Source organism: Bos mutus, chromosome 7 (assembly GCF_027580195.1).
Source record: "Bos mutus isolate GX-2022 chromosome 7, NWIPB_WYAK_1.1, whole genome shotgun sequence".
NCBI lineage: Eukaryota > Metazoa > Chordata > Mammalia > Artiodactyla > Bovidae > Bos > Bos mutus.
Window position 1 is genome coordinate 47,302,841 of NC_091623.1, and position 14,432 is coordinate 47,317,272.

Sequence of the window (14,432 nt, forward strand, 5' to 3'; positions counted from 1 at the left end):
GGACTCTGCTGTGCTTCCTGGAGGAGGCAGCCACCCAGCAGCCTCACTCCTTCTTCTTCCCTAGCACACGTAGGTGATAGATGACCACTCGGCCAAAGAAATCAGTGGTGTCCTCAAATGTCACCTTCAGCCGGTCCACCTCAGCAGGTGGCACTGGGAAGGTGTAAGCTGAACAGTCAAGGGAAACAGATTTATCTTTTCCCACCTGCCAGCCCCAGCTCAGATACATCCACTGCGCTGGGTCACCCGCACACTGTTGGTCCCTGAGAAGCTCTCACACAGAACAGACTGTCGTGAGCCCATTTTACAGGTGAACCAGTGGAGACCTAGAGGCCACTTGCCCAAGGTCACAGGCCGGGGCCCACAGCTTTCAGAGGCACAGATCATCCCACCCAGCGGCTGAAACAGGATATCTGAAGCGAGTTGTTGTCCTCAGGGTAAAAATCCACAATCTTGCTAAGAGCCTCACTCCCCAGAGAACCTGTAGCAGAGAAAGAGGCAGTGAGACCAGCGAGCCCTCTCTAATCCCCTACTTTCCAGGGTTTTCCAGTACCTTCCAGGCGGCCCTGGCGACTGGAGAAGCCCCCCTGGAACTGGATCTGCAGCTGGGAGACACAGATGCACTGGGGGAACTCCAGTGTTACCCACTGGGAGGGACCCTGGAAGCAGACAGAAAAGGAAAGGCCCGTGAGCACTTCAGACGCAGCCCTGCCATGTCTCTCTCATTCACACAGTCCATGAGGGGTGGGGAGCATAGTGTGAGCACAGGTTCCCTTCCTGGCCAATCTGCCCAGCTGGGGAGCCCCCAAATTCTCAGGGGACACTGGACCCCTAATTCTTTCATTCATTTCTTTTGGCAGTGCAGCACAGCTTGTAGGATCTTAGTTCCAAAATCAGGGGCTGAACCCACACGCTCAGCAGGGAAATCAGTCTCTCAACCACTTGACCAATAGGGAATCTCTTAGACTCCCCGCCCTGATTCTGATTCACACTAGGGGTGGAGACTCCAGGGAGAGAGTGCCTCACCTGGTCCGAGTTCCAACACGTCTCCTCGTCCTGGTCGAACAGATGCTTCTTGCCAAACTGCCTGGTGTTCCGATTCAGCACCGAACTCACCCTAAAGGCAGAGTCGCAGCGTGGAGAGGTGCTGAGCACCGTGGCGCGGGCTCACCTACTCCCTGGCTCACCCCTTCCTCACCACCGCTTCCCTCATTTCTGTCTGCCCCTTAGGGACTGCACTCCAGGCCAAGGGCCTCATCCGCCACTGCCCGCCCCCGTTCACACCCCACCCCTGCCCGGGGCTCTCACCTGCTCACTGTCTCTGGACAAACCAAAGAGTGGGCCATCTCGGTTCCACGAGGCCTCGCAGGACTCAGAGCTGGGCTCAGTCCAGGTTCGAATCCAGGCGGCCAGAGCGCGACTCTGTTCACGCCTCAGAATCTACGCGCCCTCACCTGTAGCGCGGCACAAGATCCCTCACTGCCCAGTCTCTCCAGGCCTAAATGTCTCCTTGACCAACCAACCCCTTGGTGGAAAAACCTGGAGTTTCGGAGACACTGCTAACGATCCCAGGCCAGGCCTTTCACAGTGGGTCCAAGGAAGGTAAATAGGTTTCCTATCGGTTTAGGGAGTGGTCGTTCCTTCTCGGAGCCTCAGTTTCTCTCAAACTGCTTTCGGAACCAAAAGCAAGATCCGGAACCGCGTGAAAGCCGCGCAGGCGCGCCTGGCCCTCGCGACCGGGGCGTGGTTTAATTTGCCCCGCCCCTCAGTGCCTGCCTCTTAAAGGGCCCTGATCCAGTGATTGCGGGCTTGATTGCGGGCTTCCCTGCTGGCTCAGTGGAAAGGAATCCTGCTTGCAATGCAGGAGACATGGGAGACCTGAGTTCGATTCCTGGGTTGGGAAGAAAGAAATGGCAACCAATTCCAGTATTCTTGCCTGGGAAATCCCAGGGGCAGAAGAGCCTGGAGGGGTACATTCCAGGGGGTCACTAAAGAGTCAGACACGGCTCAGACGGTGAAGAATCCACCTGCAATGAGGGAGACCTGGGTTCGATCCCTGGGTTGGGAAGATGCACTGGAAAAGGGCATGGCAACCCACGGCAGTATTCTTGCCTCGAGAATCTCTATGGACAGAGTCGGACATGACTGAGCACAGCACAATGACTAAACAACAATAAAAAACTGAAGCTGGAGATGCTTACTAGAGGAGGAGCCTTCCTTCCCTAGGACTTCCCCAAGGCCAGCCCTACAAGGAGACAGGCAGTGACATTTCCTACTTCGGTGGAAAACAAGGGGGCCATGGATTTCTATAAGCAAGTCTCTCAGATATGGAGGGAAAATGCAGGTATCTAAAGAAAATGTGTGCCTACTGTGTGTGGGCGGCTGTCCTTTGGTACCTGCGGGTATAGAGCACTAGTTTTAAAGTGCAAGAGACTTCTTATAATGATATCTTCCCACCAGTAGAACGAAGTCTGCCGAGTTCATTCCCTAACTGCAGAAGAATTCTTTACTGTCTGAGCCACCAGGGAAGTCATGTCTGACTCTTTTGCGACCCTCTCCAGGCTCTTCTGTCCACGGGATTACCCAGGCAATAATACTGGAGTTGGTTGCCATTTCTTTCTCCAGGGGATCTTCCCAACCCAGGAATCGAACTCACATCTTCCACGTCTCCTGCATGGCAAGCAGGATTCTTCAGCACTGAGCCACCAGGGAAGCCCAGAGCTTGGGAATCCCTGCACTTCACTGCCTCCCAGAGGCCAAAGGAAGAGTTGGGGAAGAAGCCATTGGTGCGAGTACTGGGCGTCTTTATCAGCCTTGTGTGTCACCACTGGGACACAGAAGTCCTGGCTTCCAAATCTATCTTGGTAGTAAATGCTGCCTGGGACAGGCTTCTTGGAGGAGGGGTAATGTGAGGTGGGTTTTGAAGGATGAACAGGAATTTGCCAAGCTGGATTATACAAAGCCTCAGATACACTGCTAAAGGTTTGGTTCACTGATTCAGTAAACAACTCCTGCCACTCCCTACTGCCCAGCCCTGTGCTGAGTGATGCTGAGGACTATGAGAGGTCTCAGTTCCAGCCCCATATCTGAAGATCTCCCAATCTGGGGAAGAAAGGACTAGACACATATAATCCCAGCCCCATGGGACCAGAGCTGAGCCAGAGGGAGAGATGAGGCTGGAGAAGTAGAGGGTCTACCTGAGGGAGGGCTTCCTGGGAGAGGGGATATTGTGCCTGTATCTTATTGAGTGGGCAGGAATTCACCAAGGTGAGAAAAATTGGAGTGGGGAGGTGGATGGGCAGGCAGAGTGAACAGCATAAGCAAAGGCCTGGTTGAATAAAAAGACCATGAATTTGAATAAAATATGTGAGTTGAGATCCTGCTGGGCCTAAAGCAGTCAAGAAAGGTGTTTGAGAAAGGCGGTATCCCATCCAATCCGCGTGAATGGAGACTTCTGGACAGAGCAGCCACTGGCAAGAGGCTGCAGTTCCTGGCTTTAACTGAATGGTCTGGGATCCAGCCCTTTCTTCAAGGGCTGGGGGAATGGTCCTCCTGGCATCCTTCTAGTGTCTGCCCAAGTCCACACCAGGAGTGGGGGCTGTCTGGGAAACTGGGACACCAGCGGAAGGGCCACCCCATCAGCCCCTGCCTGCCAGGACTTCCTGCATTCAGTCATGGCCTCGTGCCATCCAGACCTGGCTCTGCTGGTCTGAGGGCTAGGGCTGGCAGGGTCTGGCGGGGCGGGCGGGGGGGGGGGAGTGTCAAAAAAACCACCTCCCTACCTCTAGAAGAATTTAGGAAGAGTATGGACCCTGGAGAGTCCAGATCAGGTTCAAATCTTGGTTAGGCCATTCACTCATTGGCTGTGTGATCTTGGACAAATATGTTGACCTCTCTGAGCTGGTTTCCTTATCTGTGAAATTAAGAGAGTTCTATTTATGGGACTGCTAGAGAATTCAGTGGTCTCTTCAGGCTGACATATAACAACAGTGGTTGACCTTTGTTGAGCACCTACCCTGTGTTTAACTTGAAGCCACGTCTGTCTCCATCCACTAGATCATTAAATCTGCTGTGCTGGTCCTTGTCACTCCCATTTTACAGCGAAGGATACAGCCGCTCAGCCACTCAGCAGCCAAGGTTCCCCAGGGAGGATATGCACAGCCCCAAGGCCCCCCTTACCACTCCTGGTCTTGGCATGGAGCCACCGTGCCCACTGGGATGAAGCCAGCTTCGTACCCTCTTCCCGCCTCCTCACCCCACCGGCGCCTGGGCATGAAAGAACCTCCTGTTTCTCCAGGGAATTAGCAGCTCTAAGCTCCCAGCAGAGCAGCCAAAAGTGGTCCATTCATTTGCCTTAGTGAGAAGAGACTAATCACTCCCTCCTTCCTCACCCCAGGGGGTAGGGCAGAGGGAAATTTAGAAGAGCCAGGAACTGTAACTCTGGTTGGCTGAGGGAAACTGAGGCAAAGAAGTCATTTATGTAAGGTCACCCAGGGGAACCGGGATGCAAACTTCAGTCTCACTCTGGAGTTGAGCTGAGTTCTGCATTTTGCAGGAGAGAAAATGGAGGCTCAGAGAGGGTCATGGATTTGCTGAAGTCACACAGCAAGTATAGGTCACCAAGGACTCTGGGGAGACAGCCACCCTCATGGTAGAAAACAGGTCCCACTTCCCATAAGTTTGTCACCTTGGAGTAGGGCAGGGAAAAGCCCTCAGATTGCTTTGCGCTTCAGTTTCCCCCTGGGGCATAAGTGTAATGATTGTCCCAAGTCCGCAGCCTGGAGAGCCTGTGGAGGTAAGGGTGATGGAATCCTCTGGGGTTGGCAGCCCCATGTGGGGCCAATCTGGGTCTGATTTATCCACCGGGGCCTGCATGGGTACTGCAGGGCCCAGTTCAGGGTAAAAGGATGCTCAGTTGTTTCTGACAGGACTCGTCGGTCCTGCAGGAGGTAAGCTTGTGAGCCTTACCATCTCCAGATAAGTGGAGATGACAGTGGGCAGGAGAGGGGGTGGCCGCACATGAAGGGGCTGAGCTGAGCTGGCCAGGGAACACCTTGGGCCACAACTGAGTGTGTTGGACGGTGAACATGAGTGACTGTGCTGTGAGTGTGGCCCCGGGGGCCTGTCCCCATGCGACTTGGCATCAGGTGGTCACGGTTGGGTGCTGACTGTAGGTATGCCCATGGCTGTAATCATGCTTGGCTGTAAACAACGTGGGGCAGACGTGAGCTGTTTGTGGCTGCCAGGAAGGCTAAGTTTCCGTGGGTATGCACGGCAACAGGTGTGTTTGAGTGTGAAGGGGCTGGGTGCAGCTGGGCTCAGAGTTGTGAGTTTGGTTGTACAGTAGATATGACTTGTGTGTGGCCAGGTGACAGTGTGAGTGGCCCGTGTGACTTATATGTGGCCTGGCCAGGTGTGGCTGGGCTGCACGTGCTCTCACTGTACGTCTGGGATATGACATCGTATCAGTGGTTGGTAATGACGTTGTATGTGACAGGTGTGAATATGCTTGCACGTGCCCTGTGGATATGTCAGGTGTGTGAGAGGCATTTCAGGGGACAGCGTCTGTTCCTGAGGCCCAGCTCTCCAGGAGGGTCCTGCCTCCTAGCTCATCTTCTGGGCAACCAGCCTCCTCCCCTGTTCCCGCCCCCGACTCGCAGCAGTCCCTGGCCTAAGACCCAGTGTGGGGGAGACAGAGAGGGCGCTCAGGGCTGAGGGTGGGAGGCCGCTGGCCCATTCCCAGTGCAGGCCTATAAATAGCTCTTTGAGCCCAGCAGATTCCCAGGCAAGGTTGCCTCATTCAAGCCCCCAGCAACAGCCTGCTCCCAGGCCCCAGGCCAGTCCCTCTAAGCTCAGCCCTGGCACCAGTGAGGGGAGCCAGGGAGGGGGGAGGAGGGGGAGGGAACAAGTGGGGGGAGTCAGGGTGGGGATTAGCTTGGTTCGGAAGCCACAGACCTGGTGTCCCACTTGTCGTTGTTCAGAAGCTCTGTCGTGTCCAACTGTTTGTGACCCCGTGGACTGCAGCATGCAAGCTTCCCTGTCCTTCACTATCTCCCTGGGTTTACTCAAACTCATGTCCACTGAGTCGATGATGCCATCTAACCATCTCATCCTGGGTTACCCCCTTCTCCTGCCCGCAGTCTTTCCCAACATCAGGGTCTTTTCAAATGAGTCAGCTCTTCGCATTAGGTGGCCAAAGTATTAGAGTTTCAGCTTCAGCATCAGGGCTCCCAGTTGGCCCCTACCCATACTCTGCAACCTCAGGCAGGGGGTCCTATCTCCCTGAGCCTCAGTTTTCTTGGCTGGAAAACGGGCAGCAGCTTGATACAGCTGCTTGATACAGCAGCTTGATACAGCTCCCAGCTTCTGTGTTTACTTCCCATTTCACTCTCCCAGCAACCCTTAAGGTGGTTTACGTTTAATGATCCCTGTTTTTGACAGGGAAACTGAGACACAGGAAAATGAAATGGCTGGTCCAGAGTTACACTGTTAGGGATTTCAGAGAGGATTTTTTTTTGGGGGGGTGGCATGCTTCAAAGCCTGTGGGGTCTCAGTTTCCTGACCAGGGACTGAACCTTGGCCATGGTAGTGAAAGTGTGGAATTCTAACCATTAGACCAGCATGGAACTCCTCAGAAAGGGGTTTTGAACTCTGGACTTGTGGGGGCCAAGCTGCCCCCACACAAGTCACCCAGACTCCTGTCCCTGCGGCCTGCCACCTGCAGACACTCACAGTGGTGTGACCCCTGACCACCATCCGTCTTCTGTGATGAGAAGTTCCCCAGCGTGTCACGTTGGTCCCTATGGCCACCACTAGCCCACCCCCAGAACAACCTGCTGACACAGACCTTCCAGGGCAAACTTGCTCCCTTGGGGTCTTCCCTCATCCTTCACTCATTCTCACCCCCTTTTTGGTAATCTTGCTGAAATCACCCAGTTCCCTGTTTCTTTATTTTCCCACCAGTCGAGACCCACCCTCAGAGATACAGCCACACACATACATGGATGCAGGACACTCAGCCAGCACAGCCCAGTCTCGGTGCTGAGAAACGGAGACCCTGGGAAGAAAGGCTTGCTAGGCAAAGGGCTGATTTCTTTATATTTTTGTCCTCCCTCATTTCCACTTGTCATTATGGGGAAATGCACAGAACACAGAATTTCCCATTTGCAAGTGCACGGTTAGTGGCGGTGACCCACGTTACTGTGCAGCCATCACCACTGTCTAGTTCTAGAATACGTCCAGCGGGCCCAGAGGAAGCCCTGTCCCCATGTGGGGTCCCTCCGTCATTCCCCTCCCCCAGCTCCTGGTCATCCCGATCTACTCTCTGCCTCTGTATCTATCTATTCTGAACATTTCATATAAAGGGACTCAGACTGTGACCCTTTTGTGCTTGGCTTCGTTCACTCAGCATAGTATTTTCAAAGTTCATCTATGTTGGAACGTGTATTAGTGCTTCGTTCCTTTTTATGGCTGAATGATATTCCATTGTAGACCCTTTAAGATCTGGGATCTCCCTACAAAGACATGCACACCACTCCCCCCAACAAAGCAAAAATATTTCTGTAACAACAATACCTGGTCCACCCCAGGTGCTCCATAAAAGCTGACTAGATAATAGAATGAGTGGATGGATGATAGTTCTGGCTGGCACTGGCAAAAACAGCTCTGGGTGTGACACACCTGGGCCCTGACTTTGCAAGTCTCTTACCATCTGTGTGCCCTAAGGAGCTTGCTTTCCTCTCTGAGTCTCGCTTCCTCTCTTATACTGTGGTGTAAAACAGTAACTGTAGCCAAAACTGTTTAAAGTGTGAGCCCTGGAGAGCTAGACAGACCAGGATTGGAATCCCAGCTCTGCACTTTGCCTAGGCGTGACCTTGAGAGAGAGAGAGAGAGAGAGACTTCATCTCCCTGGGGACTCAGTTTCCCCATCTGTAAGATGGAGCAGGCCCACCATGGGACTTCTGGGGACACTGATTGTGAATGGGAAGAAGTCTGGCACAGTCGTCTCTGGGGTGGGGTGAGTGGTCGTAGGAGTGGGGAGGGGATTTTAGGCAGAGGGAACCCCCTCCCTCGCACAGTTGGAGGCTTCAGGCTGGCGGGGGCGCATGCGCAAAGCAGCCCCGCAGCCCCTTTATAAGCGCTGAGGCGGCGCTGGGGCGAGCAGAGCGCAGGGCGCAGGGGTGGACCCGGCGCGGATTGAGCCCAGCCGAGCGTCCTTTGTGCCGGTCGACCGCCCCGGGATGCGTTGGCGCTAGGAGCCAGGTGGGGGTCGGTCGTGGGGAGGGGGTTACGTTGAGGGAGAGGTCCTAGGGGATTCACACAGAGCTCAAGATTTGGGGGAGAGGGGGCTGGGATCAGAGAAAAGCCCCTAGCATGGGGTGGTGGCTTAGAGGGGGAGGGAAGCCTCGAGTTGGGGAGGGAAGGCAAACTAGGAGAGGGCTTGAGAATGTCAGGGGGATTCGGATTTGGGGGTAAGGTTGTCTAGAGAATGCAGAGACGACCCTTCGATGGGGAGGGGCCGGGCTGGGGGTGGGTCTTAGAGCTGGGGAGGCACTGGAACCAAAGCTAAAGAAGGGGAGCCCCAAGTTTAGAGATAAGAGGCGAACAGCCACCCGCTGAGCGTGGGACTCCGGAACAGGGCACCCCGTGTCTGAGCTGAGACACCCCAAGATTTTAAGTGGGGATTCCCAGTTTCCAGATGAATGCAGGATTCCAGGATGGACTGCAGTGGTGAGGGGCTCCCCAGACCAGCCTGAGCCCGATAGAAGGGGGTCTGTACAAAGACTGAACCCCCATAGGGAAGGGGTGTCCTGCGGTGTCTCTGCCCTTTTGGCTCAGGTCTTGTTACCACATCTTGACTCAGGCAGGAGGCTCTGGGGGCGCTCCATCCCACGGTGGTTCCTGTTGTTTCCTGGGACCTAGAGTTGGGGTGCTGTCCCTTCTCTTGGGGAGCATGCTGTGTGTCCGAGGTGAATACTAAGTGAGAGCCCCTTAAATCCCTAGCTATCAATCAGAGCACCCAGTTGCTAAGGGGGAGCCGCCCCAGTACTTTCGCATCTGGCCGTGTCCTCACCACCAGACACAGACCCTCGCCTCACCCCTTCAGTTCTGTCTGGCCATATGGATGCATGTGGAAGTCCTGGATTGGTTTGGGGGCACAGACACTGGGAAGTAAGGGGCTGGGGCCCTGGGCCCAGCCTGGGCAGGAGCGACCCCCATGCCTGTGTGTGGGGCTTTGTTCCTCTCGGCAGCATTAATGGGAGACAGCCAGGCTGAAGAGAGGGTTGGCGCTGGGCCCCAGCGGGGGTTGTGGGGGAAGGGCAGGGAGGGAAGCCTGGGCAGACTGTGGGACCCCAGAACCCCAGCAGCCTCGCTGGCGTGGGGACATTCCCAAATGGAAGCTGTCCCCCAGGAGCTAGGGACTTGTGTGTGTGTGTGTGTGCGTATATGTGTGTGTGTCTACCCCATGCTGGGAGGAGGTGGATGCTTATGGTGTCCTCTGTGAGTCTAATGTGACCGAGGTTGTGTCTTTGTCAGGAAACTTGTGCCGAGGCCACATCACCCGGTTGCAAAATGATATGTGCCCACCAGTCACCAAAGCCACAATTTATCCAGTCTGGTCTGTGCCAGGGGCTGGCAGCTACATGTGTGAGTGTGTGTGAGGAACTGTGTCTGACAGCATGGCCTCATCGAGGGGTTTCCGTGGGGAGCCTGAGACTGTGGGTGTGTGTCTTTGTGTAGAAGACATGCTGCCTGCCTTGTAAGTGCCCATATTGTCTCTCTTTGTTAATGTCACTGTGAATCTGTGCGTGTGAGTCTCCAAGGCTCTGAGCCTAGAGTGTGTGGCTGTGTGTGTGTCCCGTGTGTACAGCCAGGACCTCTCCATGTGGTTGGCAGTGTGGGCCCTGGGTGGGGGAGTGTGAGGTGTGGTCTGTGTGCAGAATTGGGGAGCTAATGGGGGAGACATTGGCAGGGGGTTCGGGTCTCCAAGGGGCAACCAGGGCTGAATAACTGAGCCCGGCTTCCTTTCTCCTCCAAGGAGTTCCATGCGTTGAACCCACGCACACAAATACACCCTGACTCCAAGGCCAGCAACACGTACACGTGTGTGCTCATAGCCTCTGCTAAGCATTACTGGTGCCCACACACCCAGAGACCACACTTGGCCCCCTGGGCCCACCCGGTACACACTGCCACTGTGGACCCTCGTACATGGTCCCATACACAGAGCGCATCCTTGCCTGGACAGCGCCTCGATGCACAACCAGGCACAACACACAAAAACACGCCTGCGGGCAAACTCACCCTCACTCAATGCCTTCTGAGACAGGAGGTGGGTGTGAAGGAGGGGGAGACACAGGCGCGCGCGCGCACACACACACACACACACTTTCTTCCCTCTCTTTCTTCCTGGCCACCCCTCCCCCAGAGCCCCACAGGCCCCTACTTGCATATGTATGAGACTCATGCATTATTAATAAGGGGACAAGCCCCAGACAGCTGTGTAAATGCTCACCTCTGGTGGCCCTGGGGAAGAGGTATTTTAAGAGAAAGGGTGTGGGTGTGTGAGGGTGCTGTTGGAGGGGACGGGGTATGTGTGGGAAGGCGTGTGTGTGGCAGGAGGAGGGTGCAGCTGAACCTCTGTCTCTCACCTTGTTGGACCGGTATTGGGTATTTGAGTGTGCACACAAGCCTTTGTGTACAAGTAGCTGTTGTTTATGTGAACATTTCTTAGGCTTCACAAGTCAGCTCATTCCATTCTCCCAGTAACATGCTGAGGTCTGTGCTGGGTGATCCCCATTTTACTAGTGGGAAAACTGAGGCACAGAGTGATGAAGCAACACGTAGGGAGTAGAGACAGGCCTGGAAACCTAGTCTTGAGGATATAGTTTGAGCTGTGAATCATACAAAGTGTGTGTGTGTGGAGGGGTGTGTGGTTGTGCACGTGCGTGAGAATTCTCTGTACTTGCCACCTCCTAAGGCTTCCCAGGGGGCACTAGTGGTAAAGAACCTGCCTGCCATTGCAGGAGATGTAAGAGATGCAGGTTCGATCCCTAGGTCAGGAAGATCCCCTGGAGGAGGGCATGGCAACCCACTCCAGTGTTCTTGCCTGGAGAATCCCATGGACAGAGGAGCCTGGTGGGCTACGGTCCACAGGGTTGCAAAAAACCGGACAGAACTAAAGTGACTTAGCACGCACTCATGCAAGGCTCTCCTGGGGCAGGCACAGCCAGAGTCCTGCCCCACCCTTTAATACCTATCCAGGACTTGAGCTCTCAGAGGACCCTGCCCCGCTCAGGGTTCTGAAAGGGGGAAATGAGGACAGCCAGGGATGGAGGTTGAAACTGCTGAGGTTTACACGTTGGTAGTTACGGACACCATACCAGGAGCTGACCTCTGCCCTGCTGTGCAGTCCTAGGCAAACCACTCAGCCTCTCTGGACCCCGAGTTACTGTCCTAAGAAGGCAAGGAGAGTGGGCAGTGCCTCTGTGTTGCCGCCCCAAAGTTCAGCACCACGGACAGGTCCCCGGCCTGCCTTCCTACCGGGCCTCTGGGAGCTGGAACCTGGCAGGGCCCCGCGGTCCCCCGCAGGACCCTATTCCGGACTCCATCCACACTCCCCTACTCAGGGCTATTCTTTTATCAGGAAGAGGGTGCAGGGGCTGGGTTTATAGGTAATGTTCTAACTTCCCGTCTGTCCCCACCTGCTGAGGCACGTTGGTGGGGGAGGGGGACACAGGGAGGGGGCTTTCAGAGGAGTGGGAGGCTTTAGGGGGGAGCCATACCAGGGTTTCTAGTCTCGGGAAGAATGTGAAGTCTGGGAGGACGCTGTGTCCCAGTGCCTGTAACGGGCTTTGCTTACAGGTAGTGCTCAGTATTTGTGCACTTTATTATCATGTGCCACAACCTCTACAGAAGTCTGGACCCACAGCAGGAGTTTATCTGTGGATCTAGGAGGCCTCCTCGCCAGGCAGTGTGAATTCAGACGGAGGATGGGATGGGCAAGGGCGAGGCCCCTTCCTCCAGCTGGGACTTGGCAGCTCTTCAAAAATCCCAGAAACCAGGAATAGAATCTTGGCAACAACCAGATCCTGGAATTGAAGCTGAGAATCGTGTCAGTCAGCAAACTCAGATTACAGGCTGACTTGGAGGCCAGCCTACTGCCAGAACTGGGGACCCCAGGCAGACTAGGACTGGATGTTGCCCTCTAGGGGCCCCCAATTTGATTTAGGAGGCCAACTGGAAAAATGGGATTTTGATCTTGGCTGTTAAAGTCAATAATAATAACAGCTGAAATTTACCCCTGCATGCCAGGCAGTGCTAAGTATTTTGTATGTATTGACTGAATTGACTGATCTATTCCTTCCAACTACCTGACTTTATCCCCATCTGACCTGCAAAGAAACTGAGGCACAGAGAAGCTAAGCTATGTGCTCAAGGTCACACAGCAAGGAACAGGCAGAGAGACAACCCCGGTTTGATGCACTCATGCTCTGACCATCAGACTTCACTTGCTGGGGTTCTGAAGTAAGTTCGTCCTGGATTTGGATCCCGGATCTGCCCTTGCTTGTTGACTGTGTGACCTTGAGTGATGCATGGCCTCTCTAGCCCACATTTCCAGATCTGTAGAGGGGGAGGAATTGGTCCTTTCATGTCAACTGTCTAGAAGGGATGTACTCACCCCTGTACTCCCTCTCCATCTTGTTTCAGGTCCAGGATGGGGGCCTTGTCTGTCTGGGTCTCAGGCCTCCTGACTCTCCAGATGCTTCTCTTTGTGGCTGGGGAGCAGGGTGAGTTTGCTTGTGAGGTGGGAGAGGTTGGGGTCTGGAGAACTGACAAGATGGGGCAGCCTTTTAACTTGAGAGTCTTCTCCTGCTGGTTCTCTGGCTTGGTCTGGAGAATAAAATGAGAATAGATGAAAAAAAGTCTTTGAACAGTCAAAAGCGAACAAGACACCTGAGAGGTTATTTTTAGTCATTGCCAGCAGAGGCTAGAGGTTCCCGCCTCTCACTGTTTTGCTGAGATGAGCTGAAGAGAGAAAGAGAGGGGAAAAAAAAGGAGAGAGAATCGTATGAAGATTGATTAGTGATGCCTGCCATGGGTGTAGCAATAGAAATAAAACCCTGTATGCCTCTCCCTGGCATCTCCCCAGTGGTGGTCAAAAGGCCAGACTTTAGAAATGCCTCCTGATTTGCTCTGTGGCCTTAAGCAAGTATGATGTCTGTGAGCCTCAATTTCCTCAACTCCCCCAGAAAAGGATGAGAGATGGCTACCTCTGCAGATGGTTATGAAAAGCAAATGAGCTGATTGCTATTTATAAAGTGCCTGGTATGTAGAAGGTACTCCACAAACACCGGTTCCCTTCCGATGGTTGCCTCTCGTTTAACTTTTAGGGAAACCATGGCTCAGAGGAGAACACTAACTTTTCCATGGCCACGTCAGTGACACTGAGAGTCAAATCTCTGGTCTCCAGGATCTGGACTTTGAGTGTAGGCAGAACTATGAAAGGATCCGACCCGGTTACCCCTCTTCTGCTCACAGATTGGGCTGCAGATCTCAGATCTGTGTACTGCCCTGTGATGTTGTATAGGCAGCCTAACCTCTCTGGCCTCAGTCTCCCTGTCTGTAAAGTGAGGAAAGCTGCAGTCTCTGCTGGTCCTTGCCTCTCAATCAGGCCCTCTCTCCACCTTCTCCTCCCCAGGCCCACAGCACACCACCGCAGCTGCAGCCACTGCTGAGAAGGGGCTCCACATGCAGAAAGTGGGGTCTGGGTCAGTCCGGGCTGCCCTGGCAGAGTTGGTGGCCCTGCCCTGTCTCTTTAGCCTGCGGCCACGGCCAGGTGCAGCTCGAGAAGCCCCACGGATCAAATGGACCAAGGTGCGGACTGCATCAGGCCAGCGGCAGGACTTGCCCATCCTAGTAGCCAAGGACAACGTGGTCCGAGTCGCCAAGGGCTGGCAGGGACGTGTGTCACTTCCCGCCTACCCCCGGCACCGAGCCAACGCCACGTTGCTGCTGGGACCACTGAGGGCCAGCGACTCCGGGCTCTACCGCTGCCAGGTGGTGAGGGGCATCGAGGATGAGCAGGACCTGGTGCCCCTGGAGGTGACGGGTCAGTTGGGGGAAGGGGAGGGGCCAAGGCTGGGACGGGGAAGTGCACTCACTGAACGTCATCTTAGAAATCACTCCTTGGGGAATTCCCTGGTGTCCAGTGGTTAGGACTCTGCGCTTTCACTGCCAAGGGCCTGGGTTCGAGGGCTTGGATTCAACCCCTTTTGGGCAAGTTAAGATCCTGCAGGCAAAAAAGAAAGAAAGAAAGAAATACTCCCTGAACAGTGATTGGCTCTCAATTCTGATAAAATCATGAAGAAAGTCTCTATGCGTACTCCTCTCTTTTTAACATCTCTGTTTTTTAGCTAAGAGAAAGCAGC

The 14,432-nt window shown here is 54.5% G+C and overlaps 2 protein-coding genes across 3 annotated transcripts in view; one reads left to right on the forward strand and one right to left on the reverse strand.

Moving 5' to 3' along the window:
- Positions 1-23: 23 nt before the first annotated feature.
- NR2C2AP (nuclear receptor 2C2 associated protein) lies at positions 24-1,728 on the reverse strand. 2 transcript variants are annotated; one of them, XM_070373410.1, is made up of 6 exons: positions 1,540-1,728; positions 1,309-1,454; positions 1,027-1,117; positions 554-659; positions 413-481; positions 24-162 (listed from the first exon to the last, which is right to left on the reverse strand). In XM_070373410.1, the coding sequence occupies exons 2-6, from the start codon at positions 1,344-1,346 to the stop codon at positions 44-46; spliced, it is 423 nt and encodes a 140-aa protein (XP_070229511.1). In that variant the 5' UTR covers positions 1,347-1,454; positions 1,540-1,728; the 3' UTR covers positions 24-43. The 2 variants fall into 2 exon arrangements, with proteins under 2 accessions (XP_070229511.1, XP_070229510.1); XM_070373409.1 differs by having other exon boundaries at positions 1,309-1,728.
- Positions 1,729-8,233: 6,505 nt separating this feature from the next.
- Positions 8,234-14,432, forward strand: part of NCAN (neurocan) — a 28,071-nt gene continuing 21,872 nt past the window's right edge. Inside the window, 3 exon segments of the mRNA XM_005898288.2 lie at positions 8,234-8,262; positions 12,712-12,791; positions 13,703-14,113. Of these exon segments, the coding sequence (XP_005898350.2) occupies positions 12,719-12,791; positions 13,703-14,113 (484 nt within the window). The 5' untranslated portion in view covers positions 8,234-8,262; positions 12,712-12,718.